The sequence below is a fragment of the Nannospalax galili genome, unplaced genomic scaffold (genome assembly GCF_000622305.1).
Source record: "Nannospalax galili isolate Female #2095 unplaced genomic scaffold, S.galili_v1.0 scaffold1259, whole genome shotgun sequence".
Classification (NCBI taxonomy): Eukaryota; Metazoa; Chordata; class Mammalia; order Rodentia; family Spalacidae; genus Nannospalax; species Nannospalax galili.
This window is the reverse complement of record NW_008343968.1, coordinates 208,841-231,689: the sequence shown is the minus strand read 5'-3', so window position 1 is coordinate 231,689 and position 22,849 is coordinate 208,841. Positions and strand designations below refer to the sequence as shown.

The 22,849-nt window shown below is 40.2% G+C and overlaps 1 protein-coding gene across 9 annotated transcripts in view; it reads left to right on the top strand.

The window, feature by feature from the left end:
- The window catches only part of Sncaip (synuclein alpha interacting protein), a 159,014-nt gene that overhangs the window by 93,433 nt on the left and 42,732 nt on the right, over positions 1 to 22,849 (top strand). For all 9 annotated transcript variants that reach the window (XM_008840234.1, XM_008840237.2, XM_008840236.2 and 6 more), the window contains one exon: positions 3,470 to 3,542. In XM_008840234.1, coding sequence (XP_008838456.1) covers positions 3,470 to 3,542 — 73 coding nt within the window. The remainder of the gene's footprint in view (positions 1 to 3,469; positions 3,543 to 22,849) is intronic.

Sequence of the window (22,849 nt, the reverse complement as noted above, 5' to 3'; positions counted from 1 at the left end):
GATGGGCTAAGCTTTGCCGTGCTAAGGCACCAGATCTGGGCTATACATCATGCAGAGCCCCTGAAGGCTTTGAAATAGACATACTTAAGTCAAATTTGCACCATCGAAAACTAATGAATTCCAATGCCAGTGTGAAGGTATGGAGGAAATTCCCACTTACTACCTAAACTTTAAAGCACTCCCTTGAGAATCTACATTATTCCCAGGAGTAAGCACAATGTGTATACCTGTATGTGTTTCAGGAAAACCGGCAATCAGTCCCTGTAGGCCATGCATAAACACAAGGCAAAGATGACATGCTTTCTCTCATCTGCTTTGGAAGCACATACTTGGATAGAGGAACCAGCCAAGCCCAAGACATTCCAGAAATGTACTGAGGTTGGGAAAGATAAAGGTAGAATAGATACAAACAGTCAGTGGGGCTTCGTGGAAGAGGCAGAGTACGTGCTGGCCTTATGAACAATGATGCTGCATGACAAGGAAAGCTGTGCAGACAGGACCCCAGAGTGAAGGAGCAGAAGAACTACACTGGCTCTGTGAGGGCATTGAAGAACCCAGGGAACTGGTCAACCTTTAGCACGTGCTCTTAAAACAGAGGACTAGAAAAGATTTGATCAGAGACAATAACCTCTGGAAAAATTCTAGAAAAGGAATATGTTAGGGCAAAATTGTGAAAGGAAATGCGAGGCTTATCAAGCTGCAAGGACCCTCTCCTTTCTTATCACCCAAGGCTAAGAATCAAAAGATCAGGCTATAGAATTGGCGTTGGAGGATGAGAAGAAAAAAAGATCCATTGGTCTTGGTTCCAAAAGGGCCAAAGTGGCAGTAGTTACTGCTAGTGATTGTCCTGTGAATGAGGCAGTTTGGCAATCTGACAGTTCCTTAAAATAAGACCATCTGTCCTGTGAATTGTAGTGATGGTCTGGGAAGCCTTCCATTCAGCTCCCAGATGGTAGCACAAATTACTCTTCAAGGGAGACATCCTGGGTCATGGGTTCATTCCCAAATTTGCAAGTATAAAACTAGGTTTTCATCCTGCTTTTGTGAACTGATGGTTTCCTGTGCATTTCTCTGCATCTCAGCACAATCATCTTTACATCATTCCATTAAGCTTTTTCTTTCAGTGTTTGTATGTGCAGAAACTAGTCTACAGTTGCCCTTTTCTTGTGACTTTATGAAGAATGGTATCTTTGTCTACTACATAGACAGTGTCACTGCCAAATGTGATATTTCCTATACTCTGAGATTCTCCAAAATAATCTAATCTTCTAGCTAACACTCATCTTTTCCTTAGATTTCTGTACTTCTTATTTCTATTCCCAGGAGTACTACATCACTTTTTCTTCAAGATCATTATCCCTTAAGTGGTTGTGATATGAAGAACTGAAGTGTGTGCCTTCAGAAAATAAGTTTTCTGTACAACCAAAGGCAAAGTCACAGCATGTGATGGAGGTTGAGTTGTTGCTAAGGGAGGAGCATCTCTGGCCTGACTCTGTCTGCATACTAGCCAAACAGAACCTCAGAAACCTGAAACTCACTTCACACTATGGGCTTTTGCAGTCAAATAGGAAGAGTTGAACTATAGCAAATAAATCTGACATTCTATTGTGTCTGGTTTGAGGAAAAGAGTGTGCCTGGAATGCTGACAGCAGTTCACCCATTTTAATCAGATGTACATCATTAAACCCAGTGAGAAAAGCTTACTAAATATATCATTACCTATATTTAAACATAATCAGTCTTAAATGTTCTCCCTTCTAAACTGCTGCCTTAGAAGAAAAGTCAAATAAAGAAAAGCAGGTGAGATGGTGAGACTCTGCCAAAGGGTGTTTCATGGGATGTACAGCAACCAAAACAAAAGGCCCAGTTTTAATTGAATTATAGACTGTGTAATTATATAACCTGTACCAGCTGGTGTTTTAAAACTACCGGATTCCTTAGAGAGCTTGTACTCGGCCAGGAACACAAGATACTTTTTTAGTACCAAGAAAAATGCCTTCTCTACCTGAATTATCCTGGACTCCCAAAGAACATAATATAGAAGGGGAAAATTGCCTGAGATTCATGTTTGGTTAAAGAGGCAGCCATCCCTCCATCTGAATATGCAGCAAATTTTCTGGGGCACCTGTATTCTCTGAGGAAGGACCAACACAAACAGGATGTTATTGCATCAGACAGGTGAGAGTAATTTCTCTAATTAGTCACCTGAGAGTTCAGTGTTCACTTGGAAACACTCGAAATCACATTAGTGTGTGTTGTGCAATAGGCACACTGACGGTAGCTACAACTGCCCAGTCCATCCGTCTTGTTTTGCTCATAGCCTGCAGAAAACACTGGAGGTGTGTCTATCAAATAACACCAACGAAAGAACCTTCACATTGAAAAATGCATTTGAATTGTGTGTTCTTCACTTAGGATGCTAGAGCAATCTTAATGGGATCCCCTTGACCGTTTTTCTTTTTGATTAAATTTTTTGTTACCTCACATTTTGCAGTGGAGAAGTAATCATGATTTGTGTTCACTGCTCTTAGAGATACAGAACAAAATATTTTAGCAAATTACAGTTTATGAATTAACATTAGAGCATGATTGAAGATGGTCCTTTGGTTCTGTCTTTGATTAAAGACAGAGTTCATTCTATTTATTCTGTTTTGAAATACTCTCTAAAGAAAGATGGATGGATATCAAACGTCGTCCCCATAAATCATACTATTGATTTTACATTTGTTTTAGCTCTTCTAATTTAGTGCCTCCTGTGTCATAATTTGTTATCTTGACAGCCAGCCCCTGAATTGATGCTGGAACAGAAACTGAAAGGTGATGTCTTTCCATCCAAACTAATCTATCCATGAAACAGATGAGCTTCCAAATACAGAGCCATGCTCCTCTTGCTTTTTATGACATCACCCCAGTATTTGCCACAGAGACTACAGATGCTGCACAATAAAACCTGCAGCACATGGTAACTTTGGGGACTTTTGCATAGTGTAGTCCACATGACCACACAGACATGTCTCCTGTCCTGGCTCCTCCAGGAAACTGAATGCTCCTGCACTCAGATTTTCACGTCCATAGCTCACTCTTAGGATTTAGAGTACAAATAACACCTTCTGGAAACACTCAAGCACAAACAAATCTGTCTTCTATCTTCCACAAGTAGAAATTATAAGAGAAGAATATCTGCTGTTACTTCTTAATCCTTCACAGAAGCAGGGCTGTCCAGCCCCTTTCTAGCCTGTGTCTGCTGAGGTGCTCACAGGTAGAGGCGAGGATGTTGCCAGGTCACAGGGTGGCTCATGTGGGCTACAATGTGGCTCATGTGGGCTACAATGCCATCCACTTCCTGAACGTGACTGTTGTACTCAAGTCTCACCTCTTGTGTTCATTTTATTTTTCCTGACTGATTTTAGTGAATGGCCTTATTTTAAATCTCTGTTTTACAACTTTTCTCTTCTGGCTTTCCATTCAGTATTCAGTCACATCCCTCAAGACCATCCCAGAACTGTGCCGAAGATGTGACTCACAAAATGAAGACAGATCAGGTAGGTCTGGCTCTTCAGCTCTCCTCATCCTGACTTGGTGTTAAGGCTCCTGGAAAACAGTTTTCCCTGATGTTGGCTGGTGCTGCCTTTTTCCCATGATGGTTTTTCTGCTCACACTCCCTCCCCACCACCTTTAACAAACAGATGTTAGGTCATCCACAAAGACCAATGGGCCTGGGAGGTCCCAACTAGAACCTGGATGTGTACAAATCAACGTCAATCCTCCCGGTATCTCCAGACCACAGTATACACAGCAATTTACTGAAAACCTGAGAAACCAATGGTGGCAAAACATAATGATGCAGGCGCCAATGAAAAAATGTTGGATGTGTTTACTACCCATATGGTAACGACCAACTTGGGGGATGGTGCTTTGCCAGAGTCTGAAACCCTGTCAGGATGCGACACCATAGGATCGGCACTAAGGCATACTGTAACAGTTAAGATGAAAGCAGAGCTCTGGAGTTTAATAGTGTAAACTAAACAGAGAATTATGGCACATAGATGAGAGCCATCTGGCTGACCTTTTCTCCTCGCATCCCCCTCCCCCGACCAAAAAAAAGTACATTTAGGGTTGCTTTTCCCCACGTAAATCAAATTAAAGCTGTCTGCTTTTCTCTCTATGATGGGCAAAAATGAAAATAAAAAAGTATATGGCTGAGAATATTAAACTATGAAATGATATTATTTTTTCCAAGTAATTACTCTGAGGCATATCTCCATTAAACTTGCCAAACTGGCCCTCTTCTAAGAGTAACAAGTGACTTGAGAACCATGGCGGGCAGGAGACTTAAGATAATCCTTAAATTATGTGCATGATGTTTAAAATAAATAGAAGTATCTTACCTATACAGCTACTAGAATTCCAAGTTTCTAACTGAAAAGACTTGGCAAAGTTAATTAAATATTTCCCTGGTCTGTTTGTTTTGCTTTGACATTTTGCTTACATGAGACAGCAAAAATAATGTATTTTTAGGTTTGTTTATCCCTACATTTATTTTGTGTGTGAGTATGTCTGTGTGTCTGTATGTGTGTGTGTGTCTCTGTGTCTGTGTAATAGTAATATATCAATGTGGATCAGAAATATCACAGAAGATAGGTTTAAATTCAAGTGAAAGTTTTCATTTGCTTTAAACAATAAAAAAAAGATGAAATGAAGTTGGGAGATAGGTGGGGGCATAGAGCAAGTTAGTGGTAGATGAATATGATAAAAAATACATTGAATAAATGAAATTTTCAAAGAACTGAAAATATTGCTTAAAATAACTTATTAAATTTATTTAAAAATAAATAACATTTTAAAATATTTTTAAAATACCCAAGGTTGGAGAGATGGTTCAGTGATTAAGAGCACTTGCTGCTCTTGCAGAAGATCTGGGTTTGGTTCCTAGCACCCACACGACAGCTCACAATTGCCTATAACTCCAGTTCCAGGGGATCCGACTTCCTCTTCTGGGATCTGACTTCCTCTTTTGGCCTCCTCAGGCACTACACGATGTGGTGTACTTACGTACGTGCAGAAAAAAAACACACATTAAATTAAAAAATCATCCAAGTTTCTATTGAGTTTGATTGAGTTTTGACTATAAGTCTTTCAAGGATCTGTTACCTGAAAGCAGCATTTTTTTTCAAAAGTGTTAAAATTACTGTTCAGTGGCACAGGCTACAAAGATCTGGTTCAAGTTAGAATTCAGTCGCTTGTTAGCTACATGACTTCAACCCTGTATATAGTCACCTATAAAATAAAGGAAAAACATATTGACTACACCAAGCTATAGTTAGGATCAAACTAGGTCATATATCTGCAGACGCTTTGCAGGTACAGGATTCTCTTTTCTTCTTTAACTGGAGTTGTGGAAAAAGAGAGAAACAGTGGCAAATACTTGATTAGTGCTGGAGTATAGGCCATTAAGGTATGAGGTACTTTAAGCACTTTACAAGTATAAGGATGTTTATGTTATAGATGGGCAAACTAAAAGAGCAATTAAACATCATGCTCAGAATCACACAGTGACTAAGCTATAAAACTGGGCCTCCTGCCCTAGGAAGCCAGTCTCTAAATTCTGCCTTCTTTTGCTTTACTTACGCTAATTCTCTGGTAACCCAGCTGAGCAGCAACAGTTTAACCTTAGGATGCTATACTTTAAAATGTTTAAAGCCAGTGTCTTCCTCCATTAAATGGTAAACTTTTTTTCTCTATTAAATAGTTACTCTTACCAGGTCACAGGAACAAATAGAAAATGCTAACCATCCTTTATCCTGGGGCTGGCTTATTCCATCTCTTCAGGCAGCCCCTTCTATAATAAGTTAGACTGTTCTTTTGTGGTAGAAGAGGAGGCCAGCTTAAAGTTCAGATGCTTTTACACTTCATTCACCCAAAGCAAAAACCCAGTCCTCCAGGCAGTCAACAGTAATTCAGTTTGGCAAGAAGATGATGTGCTGGGGACTGGGGCCTTTTGGTGGAATCACATACATACCTCCAATTTGAAGGACCATTTGAAGGCTTGAAAACACATTATAATAGATGGATAATGATTTATTTATTATACACAAGGAAAGTTCACCTGAACATATATCGCTATTAGGCTTTTAGAATCCATTTCTGAAAGAATGTATACATTCTCAATTGTTTCTGTGGGTAGCCAGCTGTGGGCATAATCCTCCCAGACTCCGTCTTCCTTTTATCAGCCATCTAGGAAGAATTTACTCCTTGAATGCTAATAAATGTCTATCTTTTCAAACAGATGGCAACAGAAAGCACCTTGGTCACTGAGAAAAGTCCACATCATCTTTGGACTTCTGCAGGAAAGGTCTTCCCTAAACCTCTGTCACTTAAAATATACTCCATATTTCTCTTGACATTTATAAAAACCACTAAGCATTTTCTGTTTGAAATATGTTGCCAGATGTTCACATCTATCTTTGTGTTAACAAGTCCTTCAACAAAGTTTCCATTTGTTCTCACATTTATTCATTCGACAACTGTGTGTTGAGTAGTCTCTAATCCAAGCAAGGAGGACAAGGCAAAAAATAAGACAGACAAATTCCTGTGCTCCTGGAACTTGCATCTGGGAAGGGATGATGGAGCAGTCACACAAGTAAGCAAGATCATTAGAGAGTGATAAAAAAACAACATGAGCCCATGTGGCAGAATAACTTGTGGGACTTGAGGAGAGAACATTTAGGAGAACAGTGAGTATGTCAGTTGCTTATTTCTATGACAAAAGCAACTTAATGAAGGGTTTATTTGGTTCACAGTTTGAATATACAGTCCATCATGACAAGGAAGTCATGGAAGCAGGAGCTCGAAGAAGCTAATTGCATCGAATCTATAGCCAGGCAGTGGAGAGGGATGGCTGTGGGTGCTCAGCTTATTTTCCTTTTATTCAATCTAGGAGTCAGAGTTGGTAGGATCCATATTTACAATAAGTCTTCCCACTACAACTAACCCAACCTGAAAAGTCCCTCACAGACATGCCCAGAAGTTTGCTTCCATAGTTATTCTAAATCCTATCAAGTTAAAATTGGACCATTAACCATCACAGAGAGAATTGGAATAACCCAGCCATGGGAAAGCCAGCAAACGAGACTGAAAGTGAAGAAATAAGCAAGTGTCAGTCCTGGAGCTGGGAATGAACTAGCAGTTATGCAGAAGGAAAGAAAACCAGTGTGGATCACTGTTGTATGGTGATCAAAGCGAGGAACAGCAGGAGAGGATGTAGGAAGATGACCTCCCTAGGGTGCTCAGGATCCTATGGACAGTAAGCATCTATGTTAGTAGGGTTATGGTTTTCTAAAACCCTATCGCAGGCTGAGTAGCCCTTCTCTGAAATGCCTGGAACCAGAAATGCTTCCAGAATTTGGAGTTCTCTGTATTTTAAAAAATATGTAATTTGTTATTTGTCTTTTATGTGTATGGATATATTGTCTGCATGTGTATAAGTACACCCATGTCCTGCAATGCCCTCAGAAGTCAGAAGAGGGTGTCCAATCCCCTGAACCTGGAGTTACCAATCGCTGTTAGTGGTCATGTAGGGGCTGGGAATGGAACCTAGGTCCTCTGCAAGAGCAGTCAGTGCTCCTAACCACTGAGCCATCTCTCCAGCCTCATGTATTTTTCTTTTCATCCAGCCTATATGTCATCACTTCAATGATGGAAACAGCACAGTCTCATGACACAGCCCATCCATAAAGGTTAACTGGTTGAAGACCCTAAATCCAAATATCCCAAACCTGAAATGTTTCAGAGATCTGAAACTTGATGAGTACCATGTCAGTACCCAAAATATTTCAGATTTTTGAATACTTCAGACTTTGTCATCAGATCAGGGTTGCTCAACCTGTACCTAAAAATAAGTCACAACATGTAGAATTATAATGCTTAGTAAGACTAAGGAAGTTTTAAAATCAGCTAGAAAATAGCAAATGGAAAGTGCTAAACTGAAACAAACGAGGAAAATGCCAGCAACTGATGAAAGCAGGCAAATGGTATACAGCTGATGTGGCATTGTTTTAGTTTCACAGGTATGGTATAGATTTGTTTATAATGAAAAATTTTTAACTACAAGTAAAAAATTTTTTTTCCAAAACGGTAAAAAAAAAAAAAATCATATAGTCTAAAGGCAATCAGACCTTTGAGGGTGATTTTTACTATCTCAGCCATGAAGTCATCCAATCTGTTCTTGACCACTTTGGAAGCACAGTCTCATACACAGCCCACCCAGAAACATTATTTTGCTATTCAGTCAAAACCATTGTCCTTTGAATTCTCACCCATTAATGGCCCCTCCCTGGAGCCATAGAGAAGTAGGAAAGTCCTTCCTGGACAAGAGAGCTGTGTGTGGAATCAGCAGCCACTCTATGCCACCCAGGTTACCATTTCCCTTGCTGGTTCTAAGTGCATCCTGGCCAAGCTTGCTCTCTGGGGATGCCCTACCCTTTCTGAGCATTCCTCTTAAAGTGGAACATCCAGAGCTGAATCTGAAGTCTCTCCACAGATAGGCTCTGAGACTGTCAGCCCCCTGGAACAGCTCCTATGACTTACCACATACCTTTCCCAGCTATCCAGGTGGACCCATCCTTTCTGTTTCTTGTGTGTTCTGAGAAGTAAGGGGTGTAAAAGTAGCCCTGGGTGGAACTTTTAAAGCCCTTTGTGGACATACAGCCTGGGGTTCACCTCCCTTCATCTCTGCATCCTGGGCCAGCTGCACAGTGGCCTGCAAGATGGGAACTGAGTGTTGTCAGAGGGCTTGAGAGCTGTGTCCTAGAACCCTCCACCAGCTCATCATGCCTGTGAGTTTGCCCAGGAGTACTCTTCCTTTAGCCAAAAACCTTGATTCTTATTGAGCTCTGTTATTTTCTTCTTATGAGAATAATATTTTTAATGATTCTCCATTAATTATACTACCCACAACTAGGCTTCAATTTTTTGTGAGAAAAGTGTTTTCAAGAGAAGAAAGTATGCGGGGATTTTGGAGATTCTACCAGAGGCGGGAGGGGGACAAAAAGAGAGGAATGGGAAACCAGGAACACTCGCTGCCCAGGCTAGAGCCATGAGGTTTTGCCCGGGCTTCTGATTCCGTGCACAGGTGGCATCATTCCAGGCATGGTGCCAAATCTTCTCTGAACATCACTTATCCTCAAAATAATTCCAAGGGAGGATCATTGTTATGCCATTTCTGTCGATGAGGAAACAGGCTTGCAGTTAATTTTCCTGACGTTCCTGAACTAGCAAGTGGATTTGAAACCAGCTTTACTGGCTCCAGGATCCTTGTGAATATGAGTCAGCTAAGGGGTAGTTTAGTCCAAGGAACCATACGTAGCTACTGTAGGCAAGGACTAGCAGCAAGGGAAGTTATATGTGAAATTTTCACATTTCATAAGGGAAGCTATTTGTGAAATGTTTGCATGCATTCCCTACTTAGTACCTGCTGCTCCTGTGGACAAGGGGACAGCCCAGGCAGTGAGAGCCAACTCTGCTCTTCTAATGAAGAGCTAGTTTTCTTCAAATGAAGCTAAAAATGCATTATGGCAAACATGATATTCAAATAAAAACATATTTAATTTCATTCACTCAGTTTTTAAAAGTTAATTAGATATCCAAATACACATTTGTTTCAATTCATGATGTTTTAAGTGTCCTGAGTCTTTCAAATACATGTCTGCTAATTTCATTGTATACGTTTTTATTAAGGAAGGCAAATAAATATTAATGCAGCCTTGCATCTGAGAACTTACATGTACCAAGGTTAGAAAATTCAGTTATGTAACAGTGATAAGGAAGCCTTTGATAGCTTTGAAAATAGATTCTGAAAGATTTTCACTATTCAAATAATATAAATTGTTGCTTGTTCATTGTAAATTTTAAATTTGGTATATTTTTAGACCCTGTGCCTACAAATTTTCTGACAAATCCTGAAGCTATGAAAACAAACACTTACATGGTGTTCAAGGATTTTCAAGGATTTTAGCCATCCCCTAAAATACTAAATTGGCATCAAATGTATCCTGCAGACATGGCTGTGACACAGTTAATATTGCTAAATATATAAACCTCCTCTTTTCTAAATTTGGTATATTTTTAGACCCTGTGCCTACAAATTTTCTGACAAATCCTGAAGCTATGAAAACAAACACTTACATGGTGTTCAAGGATTTTCAAGGATTTTAGCCATCCCCTAAAATACTAAATTGGCATCAAATGTATCCTGCAGACATGGCTGTGACACAGTTAATATTGCTAAATATATAAACCTCCTCTTTTCAATTTGTGTTAAGGTTTAATGCAACAACCATGAAAGGGAAAGTTAGTATGGCAGTTTAAATAAAAAGGCCTGCAGATTAATCCATTTCACATGATGCAACATAAACTAGACTCCAAAGAAGAGGGAAACAAATTTTCTAAGTTATCACTCAACAAAATGAACATGTTAATGTGATCCAACAAAGAATCTAAAAATGACAAAAATCCCAGTTTATTTAACAATAGTAAAACTTTACAAGTAATAAGACATTTAGATAAGAATGTTCATCTCATGAAACAATTTTTTCATAACTAATTAGGATCATGACTTCAAAATCAACCTGGGCTTTATGGTGAGACCATATTAAAAATATTTTAATTGAATTTCTGTGAATTTCATACAATATTTTTTAATCAAATTTAAGTCCCCTCCCCTATCTACACCCCCCCTACTATTCCCCACCCAATTTCATAGACAGATGATAGATGATGACAGATAGATAGATAGATAGATGATAGATAGATGATAGATATAGATAGATAGATAGATAGATAGATGATAGACAGATAGCCAAACTTGTGTTCCTAAATATCCTTTGGTGTGGGTCCATCTGCTGGGGCCTGGTCAACCTACCAAGGGCCTCACCCTTAAACGAGACTGACTCTTCCTTTCCCAATAGCCATTGACTGCCAATAGTTCCTCTGGCAGAGTTTGAGTGTTTTGTCCAAATCCCCACGTTCAGTCTGAAATTTTGTCTAGCTTGAGTTTACATAGGACTTGAGCATACTCTCACCATTGCTGTGAGTTCATGTGCCCAGCTGCCTGGAAAACTCTGTTTCTCTGTGTTCATCCACCATCTCTGGCTCTTACAACCTTTCCACCCTCTTTTGTACAATGATCCTTGAGCCTTGAGGTGCAGAAGTTTGATATAGGTGTCCTGTTCTAGAATAAGCACTCGGAAACCTCTTATTCTCTGCACACTGACCAGTTGTGAGTCTATGTTAATTGCCATCTGCTGCATAAGGTGAGGATTAAAAGATGTACTAATCTACGTGTATAACAAGTCATTCTGAGTCAGTTTAATACTATGCCAATTTTAACAGAATAATAGTATTCGACTTTCCCTATGGCTTGTGACCTGTCTAGCCACAGGTTCCTAGAACTGATATCAGTGTCAGGTATGGGCTCCATCTTATGAAGCAGACCTTAAATACAATTAGAAAGTGGTTGAATACTCATCATATTTGTGCCACTATTGCACCAGTGGGAATATCTTGGACCAGGCCAGTTGTTGTAGTTGGCAGGGTTGACCGCTGGGTAAGGTTGATGTTTAATTTTTTCTTCCAAAAATATGCATAGCACTTTTTTAACTTTCTTTAACAAAAGTATTTAAAGGGATATAATCCATTATTTTAAAATGTAGAAAATGGGACTGGAGACATGGCTCAGCTGTTAAGAGCACTTGCTGCTTTTACAAAAGACTGGTTCCTTGTACCTGCATCGTGGCTAACAACTCCTGTTCCAAGAGATCCAGGGCCCTCTTCTGACTTCTGCTGGCATTACATATGCACTTACATGCATACATATAGGCAAAATGCTCATGCACATAAAATAAAAATAAGTAAATAAATAAACATAGAAAATTAAATAAAGCTAGAGTTAAACTTTGCAACTAAGGTTTTTTTCTTAGGCATATTTTTGCAGTTGTAATCATGTGCAATGACAGTTTCACCCACGGCTTTTTCTCTTTGCTAGAATATGCATGCTAACATTGTAACTGGAACACAGAACGTTCCTGGGAGAGGGCTGCTGCTCCACTCTCCTAATATCTTGGTTCGTTTTTATTGGACTCTAAGGAGCTTTCATCCACTAAAATTGATCATTAGAGAAAGCTCTTGGTAGAAACGAGTTCTGAGAAACCAGAAGTACAGAGAAAAGCACAAGTCGAGCAAGGAGGAAAGGAACTGAGGCACACAGACAAGAACAACCAGTGCAGAGCAAGGCAAAGCAAGGCACCTCTTGTCTGGGAGGCTTTGCAGAGCCTTCCTGCTCAAGAGCCTCTAGGCCCTGTCACACCAGCCCAGTCCAGTGCAATAATGTGAAGTTTTATTGGGGCATGTTCTTATTTCAGAGCCCCTGATCATCTCTGGCAGCACTCCATTTATTATTTTTAATTAAGTAAATTAAATTTTACGTGTATGAGTGTTTTGCCTGCATGTATGTAAGTGCATCATGTATGTGCAATGCCCACAGAGGCCAGAAGGGAACGTTTAGCCTGGAACTGGAGTTATAGATAGTTGTGAGTTGCCATTTGGATGCTGGGAACTGAACCAGTGTCCTCTGCAAGAGCAGCCAGTACTATTAACTGCTGAGTCATCTTTCCAGCCCCAGTACCCCATTTCTTAACTTCTTACTCTTCTTCTTTTGTTCTGTATTAAATGGTCTCTGTCTTTCCATTTCAAATAATCTCTTCCATACCTCCTTTGTTCTGATTCTTCCCTAAAAGGGGGATGGGAATAGTATGCACAAAGCTCTGGGTTCTAGCCCTAGCAGCACATAAACCAGGCATGGTATCACAAGCCTGCAGTCACAACACTCTGAAAGTGGAGGCAGGAGGAAAGGAAAGTCAATATCATCTTCAGCTACACAGCGAGTTCAGTGCCAGCCTGGGATACATGAGACCCTGACTAAAAAAAAAAAAAAAAAAAACACCAAAAAACGTGTGGGAGAGAGTGTGTGTCATATAATAAATTCAGATAATAGAAGCCTAGATTTTCATAGCTGAAGAATCCTCTAGAGAGAGGCGTCATCTACTTAAGACCTTTCTGTGGTATCACCTCAGTCAGAGTCGCTCATCTTACTGCTGCACAGGACTAGTACTAGCACTCACAGCGTAACCTAGGAGTCTGTGCAGGGCCTCGAGCCAGACTCCAGAGCCTTGATTCAGAATCTGCATTATAACCAGCTCAGTCCCAGGCTATTTATTTATGTACATTGTAGTTTGAGAAACACTGACTTAAAGTCATCTGGACTCTAGCCCATTGTCCTTCATGCCACACAGCAGTCTCCAAAACTGCAAGTCTGCCATGCTTCTCCCAGCTTAAAACAAGGTGATGGTTTCCCAAGATGGTTGTGAAATTCTCTCATGGCCATTGAGGCCCAGAGTGGTCTACTGGACCAGCAAGCTTCCTTGCATGCTTTCCAGTCAAGATCTTCCTTCAATCATTCAAATGTGCCAACTTCCTTCCTTCCTCCTTCACTTCCAAAGCACCCCTTAGGCTCCTTTACCTGACTCCCTAGACCAGTAATGCACAATAGAAATATAATTTGAGCCACATATATAACTTTATTTTTTCTAGTAGTCACAGTAAATACATATCATTAAACAGGTGGTTTGATTTCATGTTTTATTTAATTAAATTAAAAATAAATTAATTTTAAAATAAATTAAACCTGTTATCATGTCAACAAGTCCCATTAGTATATCTTAAGTGCTTCATAACCAGAGGCTTCTGGAAGCTTCTAGACTAGACAGTGAAGGCCTAGGATATACCAGCACCTCCTTTAACACTGCAGCATTTCTTAGAGCCCTATTATTTTCTTCCTCTTGAAATAGCAGAGTCTTTCTTTCTTTTGCTTTTGTATGTGTGGAGTAGAACAGTACTGAAGACTGAATCTAGGGCCTTGCATATGCTAGGCACTTGCTCTACCGCTGAGCTTTATCGCTAGCCCTCTTTTTCCTTTATCTTTTGAGACCAAGTATCACTAAACTGTGCAAGGTGACCTTGAACTCACTCTGTAGTCCCAGCAATCCTTGAAGTCACGACCTTCTTGTCTCAGCCTCCCAACTGACTGTGGTAACAGGCTTGAACCACCATGCCCAGAAATAATCTGTTTTCTGAAATTATTAATAATATAAAACTGGTTTAATATCAGTTTTATTCATGATGGTATCTCCATTGCTGTCAAATATGTGTCTGAGGAATGGATAGGTATGTAAGAATAAGACGAGGTTAAAAAAAATTCTAGTGTTTTGGGTTGGTATCATAAATGAACTAAGGGGCAGGTGGTATTTTGTTCTGTTCATTTTTTTTTGTAACATTGTGATGCTCTAGTCATCTTATCATTCATCTGACCATCAATCTCCTTTCCCTATGGAATTGTTTCCTTCATCATCTAAACACTCTACCCATAAAGAAATTAGTAAAATTCCCTCTAGTAGTTCCAACCCTGTTTCTTTTCTTTTTTTATTTTATGTGTGAGTGTATTAACTGCATGTATGTAAGCACACCCATGTTGTGCAACACCACAGAGGTCAGAAGAGGGCTTCGGATTCCCCTGGAACTGGAGTTAAGGACGGTTCGTAGCCACCATGTGGGTGCTGGGAATTGAACCCTGGTCCTCTGAAAGAGCAGTCAGTGCTCTTAACCGCTGAGCCATCTCTCCAGCTCCTCAACCATGTTTCTTTACTCCTTCCCCTCCCCCATTTAGAATCAACCTACCTTAAAGAGTTACAGAAAACAGCACCTCTAGTTCCCTCTGTCTGCTCACCCTACGCATCTCCAATATGAGTACTCTGCAGGGAACAGCACCACTTCCATATTGCCAAGCCCACTGACACGTTGATAGCTTCATCTTCCTTGGCCTCTTGGAGGTATCTGAGCCTATTGGCCACTACTTTCTAGAAACAACTACTTTCTAGGCCTCGTAGGATGCCCTCTCTCCTCATTTTCTTCCCAACACTTTGATATCTCCTTATTCTCCTTTACAAGTTCCTTTTTATTTACCCATTAAACAGCAGCAGTAAATAGTTAATAGGACCCACCTCTCTCCTTTCAGTCTCTAGGTCTCTTCCATCCTTCAGATGGTTTCAGATTCCTCCTGCCTGCTGCTGTTAATCTCCATACTAGCTTTCTTTTTAATGACCCATCAGTATCTATATTAGATGTCTTATGGAATTTTCAAGAGGAGTTTTTAAAGAATCCTCCTTTACAATGTGTTTCTCCTAGGATCACCCCACCTCGCTAAACAGCTACTAGTTTACCAAGCAACCCACTGTTTTGCTGAAGTGGAGATTCTTTTGCTCACTCACGCTCCACTTCATTCCATCACTAAGTCCTGAGTCCTCTATGTGCAAAGTGTATTCTTGTACTCCAACTTGCAGCTTATGGGCCACATGCAGCTTATGTCCAACTTGCAGCTTATGGGCTTGCAGCAGAGAATAGCTATGAAAGTGTCTGACCTGCAGCTTGTGGGCCACATGCAGCAGAGAATAGCTATGAAAGTAGCTCAACACAAAATCGTAAGCTTATTTAAAACACAAGATTGGGTTTTTCTTTCTAAATTGAATGGTTCTTGAATGTGAGCATTAGATAACAATGTCATGTTGCAATGTCAAAAGATTAGACACATCTGTTAGACTGAATAATTGTGTCCCTTCAAACTTTGTATGTTGGAAATTCTGAGGTGCCATTACTCAGAGGTGGAATGTCTGGGGAAGTCATTAGGTCATGGGTGTGGAACCCTCATAAATGGGATTAGTGCCCTTATAAAAGCTCTGGAAGGGGTGGGAGAAATGGTACAGTAGTTAAGAGCATTGGCTGCTCTTGCAGAGGACCCAGGTTCAGTTCCCAGCACCCACATGGAAACTTAGCAACCATCCATATCTCTACTTCTGGGGATCTGATACCCTCTTCTGACCTCCAGGGGCAATGCACGACACAGGTGCACTTAATGTTTCTATCCCATCTCCCCTACCCCCAGATTGTCACATAGCTGACTGCTTCTTTTAAAAATATTTATTTTTATTTTGTGTATGAGTATATTACCTGCATGTATGTAAGTGCACCTGTGTTGTGCAGTGCCTGTGGAGGTCAGAAAGGGTGTTGGATCCTTGGAACTGGAGTCACAGATGGTTGTTAGCCATCATTGGGTGCTGGGAACTGAACCTGGGTCCTCTGCAAGAACAGTCATTGTTCTTAACTGCTGACCCATCTCTCCTGCTTCTTGGATTTAATTTAAATGTTAACTTCTAGATGAGATTTCTCAGCTGTTCTGTATTCTAGTGCCTTGCTTGTTTCCTTCAAAGCTGTCTAGACAAGACTGAATCTACTTCATTTTCCCTATCCCCCAATATCATGTACACAGAAGACGTTAGACAAATGTTTTTGAATGATGACTCTTGTAAGAGCATGTCAGCATTCTGCCAGTTACAAATCACTTTAGCCATCTGAATCCTTGGTATTTCTTGCATCTCCTGGTTACGCTCAGAAGAGATCAGCAGCTTTAGCTAGGAAGGCTCCAGCAGCTGGAAGAACAGATTCTCAGTGATAAATCTAAACTTATGCTTAACACCACTAAAGATAAACCAAGTAGAGAAATGCTACTCAACTGTTTTTAGAAAACTTATTAAAAACTCTTTCCCCGATTTGTTCCCAAACTGAAGTTGGATAGTAAAGGATTACCAGAATTTGGGCAGAGAGCTTCAGTTGGGATTTAGGTTAAAGGGCATCTGAAGTATGTATGAGCAGGTTTGGCCACAGGCTGCTGGGACCATGACCTACATGTGACCCAAATAGAGAGATTGTGAATTGTATGCTTAGAAAATGGTATTAATTTTGATGGAGTGTTCTTCTGCTGTTATGGAAAGTTGGACTCAGGGAATCTCAGTCCTGGTTGAGAAGTCAGCATGCTATGTTATTTTCCACATAATACTTAAAATTCCCCGAGTTCTCATTTATTTTCAAGTGAGAATGTGTAAGAAGCACCCATCCATCTTTTAGACTTATGAAAAAAATCTCTGATGAAATCATACATTTTCCTGTGCTCAGAAATATAAAATCCTTACATGAATGAACTGGCAATTTTAAAGTGTTAAGTGGAGGGAATTTTAGGAAAATTCTAGTAAAGAAATACCACTTTTTGTGGAATCTAGAAAGCACATTTGCACATCTTTCACTTGCTATAATATCTGTGAAGTATACACTGGTGTGCTTGTGAGGGCAGAATACAGTATCACTGCCATTCCTGTGTGCAGGAGTCACAACTGGCTCGTTTTTCACAAGCCTGGAGGATGCCCTGGCTCTTCATCCTTCTGCTGCACCAGCCTTGTATCCTGGAGCTCCCCACCCTGTTTCCCACGGGAAACAAAAAAAAAGGTTTTTTTAAACCACACTCTTAGACCTAAAGACAGTCACTTTGTCTTCTTGGCAACTACAGCTAACTTTTAAGTGAAGATACATACTCAATACTTAAAATTTAATAAGCAGGTGTTCGGAGAGTCATCGTGAGATGAGAAGTTGAAAGCAGAGATTTTCAGAGCACCACCGACCCTCCTGGCCCTGCCTGCTCTGTCCTCTGCTTCCTGTACTATTCTTTCACCAAGGAGTAGCTAACTTGCTTGACAGTAGATCAACACTGTGAAACATCGCCACCTTCAGTTAAAAGTGGTTAGTGTGTGTCTGCAAGGCCAGACCACGGCTTGCTCATAGGCTGTCTCGCTCTAGGCATCTCTGCTTGATGAATCATCTTGCTGTTCTTTAACTGTGTCCCTCTGAATAACTCTAAAGAGGGAGAGAGGAAAGGAAAGAGAAGGGACGGAGGGAGACAGTCTAGTAAATGGGCCCAGAGGGAACACAAAACTAAATCCACTCAAAGGTTTTGCTAATGTGAAAGTGAAGGTCAGCGTACTTTTACTGTGACAGACTAACTCCGAAAACATATATTTTCTTCAGACCTACCAATTGCCATCTTGTGGAAACTGTACTTTTGAAGCCTAAAGATTTAGACTTGTCAAAATATTGAGTCTGACTTCATGACAGACTATGCCTCTTTGGGAAAGATGTATCATTTCTACCCTGGATTATAGGGCTTGAGTATTTCAATGAGTTTTCTCAGAACAAAGAAATAAGCATAGAGACTCCTCCAAGCTATGTAAGCAGGTCTGTACAGCTATGGGCAGAGCTGGGAGTAATAAAACCATGAGCCTGACACATTTAATAACAGCTTCTCACCATCAGTAGCCCTTTAAAGACGGGGGTTTAGAACCCAAATCAATAATGACACTTGCCCCCCAGTACCCAAATATTCTAATATGAACAGATCAATGACTGAATTTTTTTTGAGACAGGGTTTCCCTGTAGCCCCAAGTAGCCTGTGAACTTGCTATGAAGACCAGGCTGGCCTTGATTTCACAGAGATCCACCCACCTCTGCCTCCTGAGTGCTGAGAGTATGTGCCATCACATCTGCATGGAATTTTTATAAGAATGAAGTCCGCTGTACTTACCCTTCAACTTCAACGCACTCTCAAGAAAGAGTCTGTGGAATCAGTGAAAGGGAAGAACCTGCAATTCCATAGGAACATTCCAGAAATGTGTTCCTTTCACATGCATCACTCATCCCATGCCCATGGCATAATTCTCCAAACTCCTAGTTCACTCAGTCATTTCTTGTGTCAGGTTACAGACTTCTGTATATAGGGGAAGATCGTTAGCAAGCAGTTCCCATTCAGACACATACACTTTTTCCTGTTGTCATGAAATGATAGAACCCACCTGCCATCACTTCCTGTAGCACCTGAGATGCTTGTAATCCATAGGTCTACTACAGATTCAGTTTACAAAGGGTAAAGAAACGCATGGCTCTAGCACTGACATTCCTAATCATTCATCATCTTCCTCCCATGTGAAAACAAAAGGAAATGGCAGAACCAGAAATGCAGCTCAGCTGGTAGAATGCTTGCCTGGCATACACAAAGCCCTGGGTTCAATACCCAGCACTGCATCAACTGAGCACAATGGTGCATACTTGAAATCTCAGCAGTAGTTAGAGGCAGAAAGATCAGAAGAGGCAAGCCTGTGCTACATTATAGCCCATCTCAAAAAAAAAAGGAACATGGAATGTTGGAGAATATAGAGGGTATATTTTTGAAGCAGCTGACATCACCAGTTGCTATAGATGTGTGGTGTACTGCTATGTGTACTTTAAAGCAATTAAGCTAAAACTAACCATTTTGTGTCTTGTGGAAAATAGAACTCATTTAACTTGACATAACCCTTTTCTTTCTCTTCTTGCTGTCTCAAGCTAATTTTCTAATATGGACATAGAACTCCATATTTAGAAGTAAAATAAATAGGCATTTTAGGAGCCAGCATCAATGTTTAGTCTTAAAAGTTGGATCCACCATGGCAACAGCAAACGATACATTATCTTCTTAAGAAAACACTAATTTATCAGGCCTAAGAGCCAGAGAATTATTCTGTGTCAGCAATGGCTTAGCCTCATAATTATAAATTTGTGAGGATCTGGTAAAAGACATGAGTCCAAAAGAATTATAGTGTTTCATTGTGAGTCAGTCAATATAAAGAGCCTCATTACTTGTAGACATTCTATATAGTCATAGAAATTTGGAGCCAATCAGATCTTAAGCATAATATGGCCTAACCTCTTCATTTTACAAATGAGGAAACTTTAAATAAGAACTTTTTAGAGGGTAGGTTGACCAGACTCAAAGACGTAGACCCACACTCAAGAACACTAGTGGAAGACAGATTAAATTTGATAGGCCTCTAAAAGAATGATAATAACAGAGGACATGAAGTCTTGGCAGGGAGTAAGGAGGAGGGAGGGAAGGGAGAGTCTGACTATGATCAAAATACGTTGTATGAAACTCTCAAATCAATAAAAATACTTTTAAAAAGAACTTCTTATAGGGAATAGATGATAGCACTTCAATAGGCACCATGTCTTCCGAGTGAACCTCTTCAGTAACTTACTGGCTTTCAAATATTCAGCTCAGAATGTCCACAGTGTAGCAAACTTGACTCACTATAACATAACAAAACTCATTTATTTACTGTGCTTTACATCTTTGGCCTGGCATATTCCTTCCTTCCTCCCTCCCTTCACTCATTCATTGAAAGATTTGGCCACTGAGCTCCAGTGTCTCTGAGGACATTTGCTAGACAATGGGCTGGTTACAAACAAAAGTAGGTTCTTGGAGAACCTTTTGTGCTTGTGAAACTCTCAGGATAGAAGGTGTAAACCAAGCATCAGTTCCAGACTTGCTCCAGTTGTGTGCAAGTGTTTCCAGGGCACCGAGAAGCAAGGAGCAGCTATTCCCTGGCACAGTCAGAGGAGTTGTGTCCATGGGGTAACACCTGACGGGTTTTGGACAATGAGCACGCATCTCAAGCAGAGATACAGCAAGAGTGTTATAGGAAAGGAGGCACAGGCCCAAGGGCAGGAACCACGAGAGAGCAGATCGCAGCACATTCAGGAGTACAGCAGTGAGGTGGGTTGGGGATGGGGAGTGTCGGGGTTTGGGAATCATGAATGCTGGGGCAAGGATGTAAATTATAAAATGAATAAAAGAACTGTACATGCCGTACTGAAGAACTTTGCTATTAACTGGAAAGCTAACGTTCCCAAACCTTATCTTTCTAAGTGTCATCTCCATATTATGTGCTATATCTAGCCTCCCCCTGTTTTTATTTTTATCTGTATATCACTTATACTATCATTTAGTCAATGAATTTTAAAGCACTTTACTTTTAAACGTGTTTTTAAAGGAAACGGTCACTGTTGTAAATAAAAAACGTTAATGCTGTTGTAATGAAATGCTTCTTTTAATTAAAATTAAAAAAAAAATCCTACACTCAGAAAAAAAAAAAAAACATTTCCTGAAATAACTTCAAGGTCATCTTTGAAATGAATATGATGGGGCTGGAGTGATGGCTCAGTGGGTTTGATTCCCAGTACCCACATGGTGGCTAACAGCTGTCCTAACTCCAGTTTTGAGGGATCTGATGCACTCTTCTGGCCTCCACGGGCATTGCACAACACAGGTGTACTTACATATATGTAGGCAATATACTCATATACACAAAATAAAAATAATAAATAAAAGGAATTAACTTTCCCCTAGCACCAAACTAAGACTTTAAAAAATATATATTTGATTTATTTATTTTTTCATGTGTATGACTGTGTTGCCTGTATGTCTGTAGGTGCACTTGTGTCATGCAATGCCCACTGCATCAAACAAGGGTGTTGGATCACTTTCTAAATTAATACTCTGTTTGGGAGAGGAATTAACTTTCCCCTAGCACCAAACTAAGACTTTAAAAAATATATATTTGATTTATTTATTTTTTCATGTGTATGACTGTATTGCCTGTATGTCTGTAAGTGCACTTGTGTCATGCAATGCCCACTGCATCAAGCAAGGGTGTTGGATCCCCCTGGAGACATTTTTGACACAATATTGTTTTAGGATATATGGGACACCTGATATTTGAGGACTAATTTTGAGTGACAAAGTCAATATTACCCAAAAAAAAGGATTAGCTCAGGACTAAAAGAAAGATCAATAGGGACTAAGAAGGACTAAGAAGGAGGACTAAACACTGAATATGTCTCTTTCTCTATAAATAAGGCATATTTAGCACAGGTCCTGGTACATTTTTGACACAATATTGTTTTAGGATATATGGGACACCTGATATTTGAGGACTAATTTTGAGTGACAAAGTCAATATTACCCAAAAAAAGGATTAGCTCAGGACTAGAAGAAAGATCAATAGGGACAAGGAAACCTGCTTGTGATGGCTGTGGAAAGTATCCCAGTTCAGTGAGGTTGCAGAAAACGGTCCGTGTTTAAGAGGTGTATAAGTCACTTTTCTGTTGCTGTGATAGAAACACCATGATCAAAGGAACTTATAAAAAGAAGAGTTTATTTGAGCTTACAGTTCCAAGGAGCAAGAATCCATCATGGGGTAGTGGGGGCAGAGCATGGTGGAAGAGGTGGGCGAACGATGAGTGGAAGCTAAGCTCTCACATCTTCAAGCAGACATAGGAAGTGGGGGAGAACTGGAGATCTGGCAAGACTTAAGAACTCTCTAAGCCTGCTCCCAGTGACCTGCTGCCTCCAGCATAGCCATCCCTTCTAAGACCTCCCAAAACAGCGCCACCAACTGGGGACAAAATGCCCAAATACTTGGAGCCTATGGGGGCTCATTCAAATCATCATAAGAGGGGTGTAGGATAAAGCCACAAGATGGTGCCTAAGGAGTCTATGAAACTGAATGATAGACAGTACCTTTGGGATGAATTACTTGAGGGATTGAATAAATGGTCCTGAGATTATTCAGGAAGGATCAAAAGGAATATGTTTGGAACAGGAGGAGTTGTGTGTGTGTGTGTGTGTGTGTGTGTGTGTGTGTGTGTGTATGTGTGTGTGGGTGCCCACATGTACACATAAGTATATAGTCTGTGGCCAGTCAATACTTGTTTAGGAAATGGCTGGATTTGGATGGTTATGAGTTGAAAATTTCTTGCTAATTCTCAGAGCATTCCCAATGCCAGCTAGAATATGAGACTGTTTAGTCTATAAATCAGCATCAAAACATCCACCCTCTCTACTGATGATTTTAGAAAATTTGTGACTCAATCAAATAGACATATTTAAGGAATATTAGACATGTTTAACTTTCATAGGATATTAAAAATGCAACAACTTAAAACCAAAAAGTCACTAAGAACCTGCTTAGGTAAAGCTGGGTGT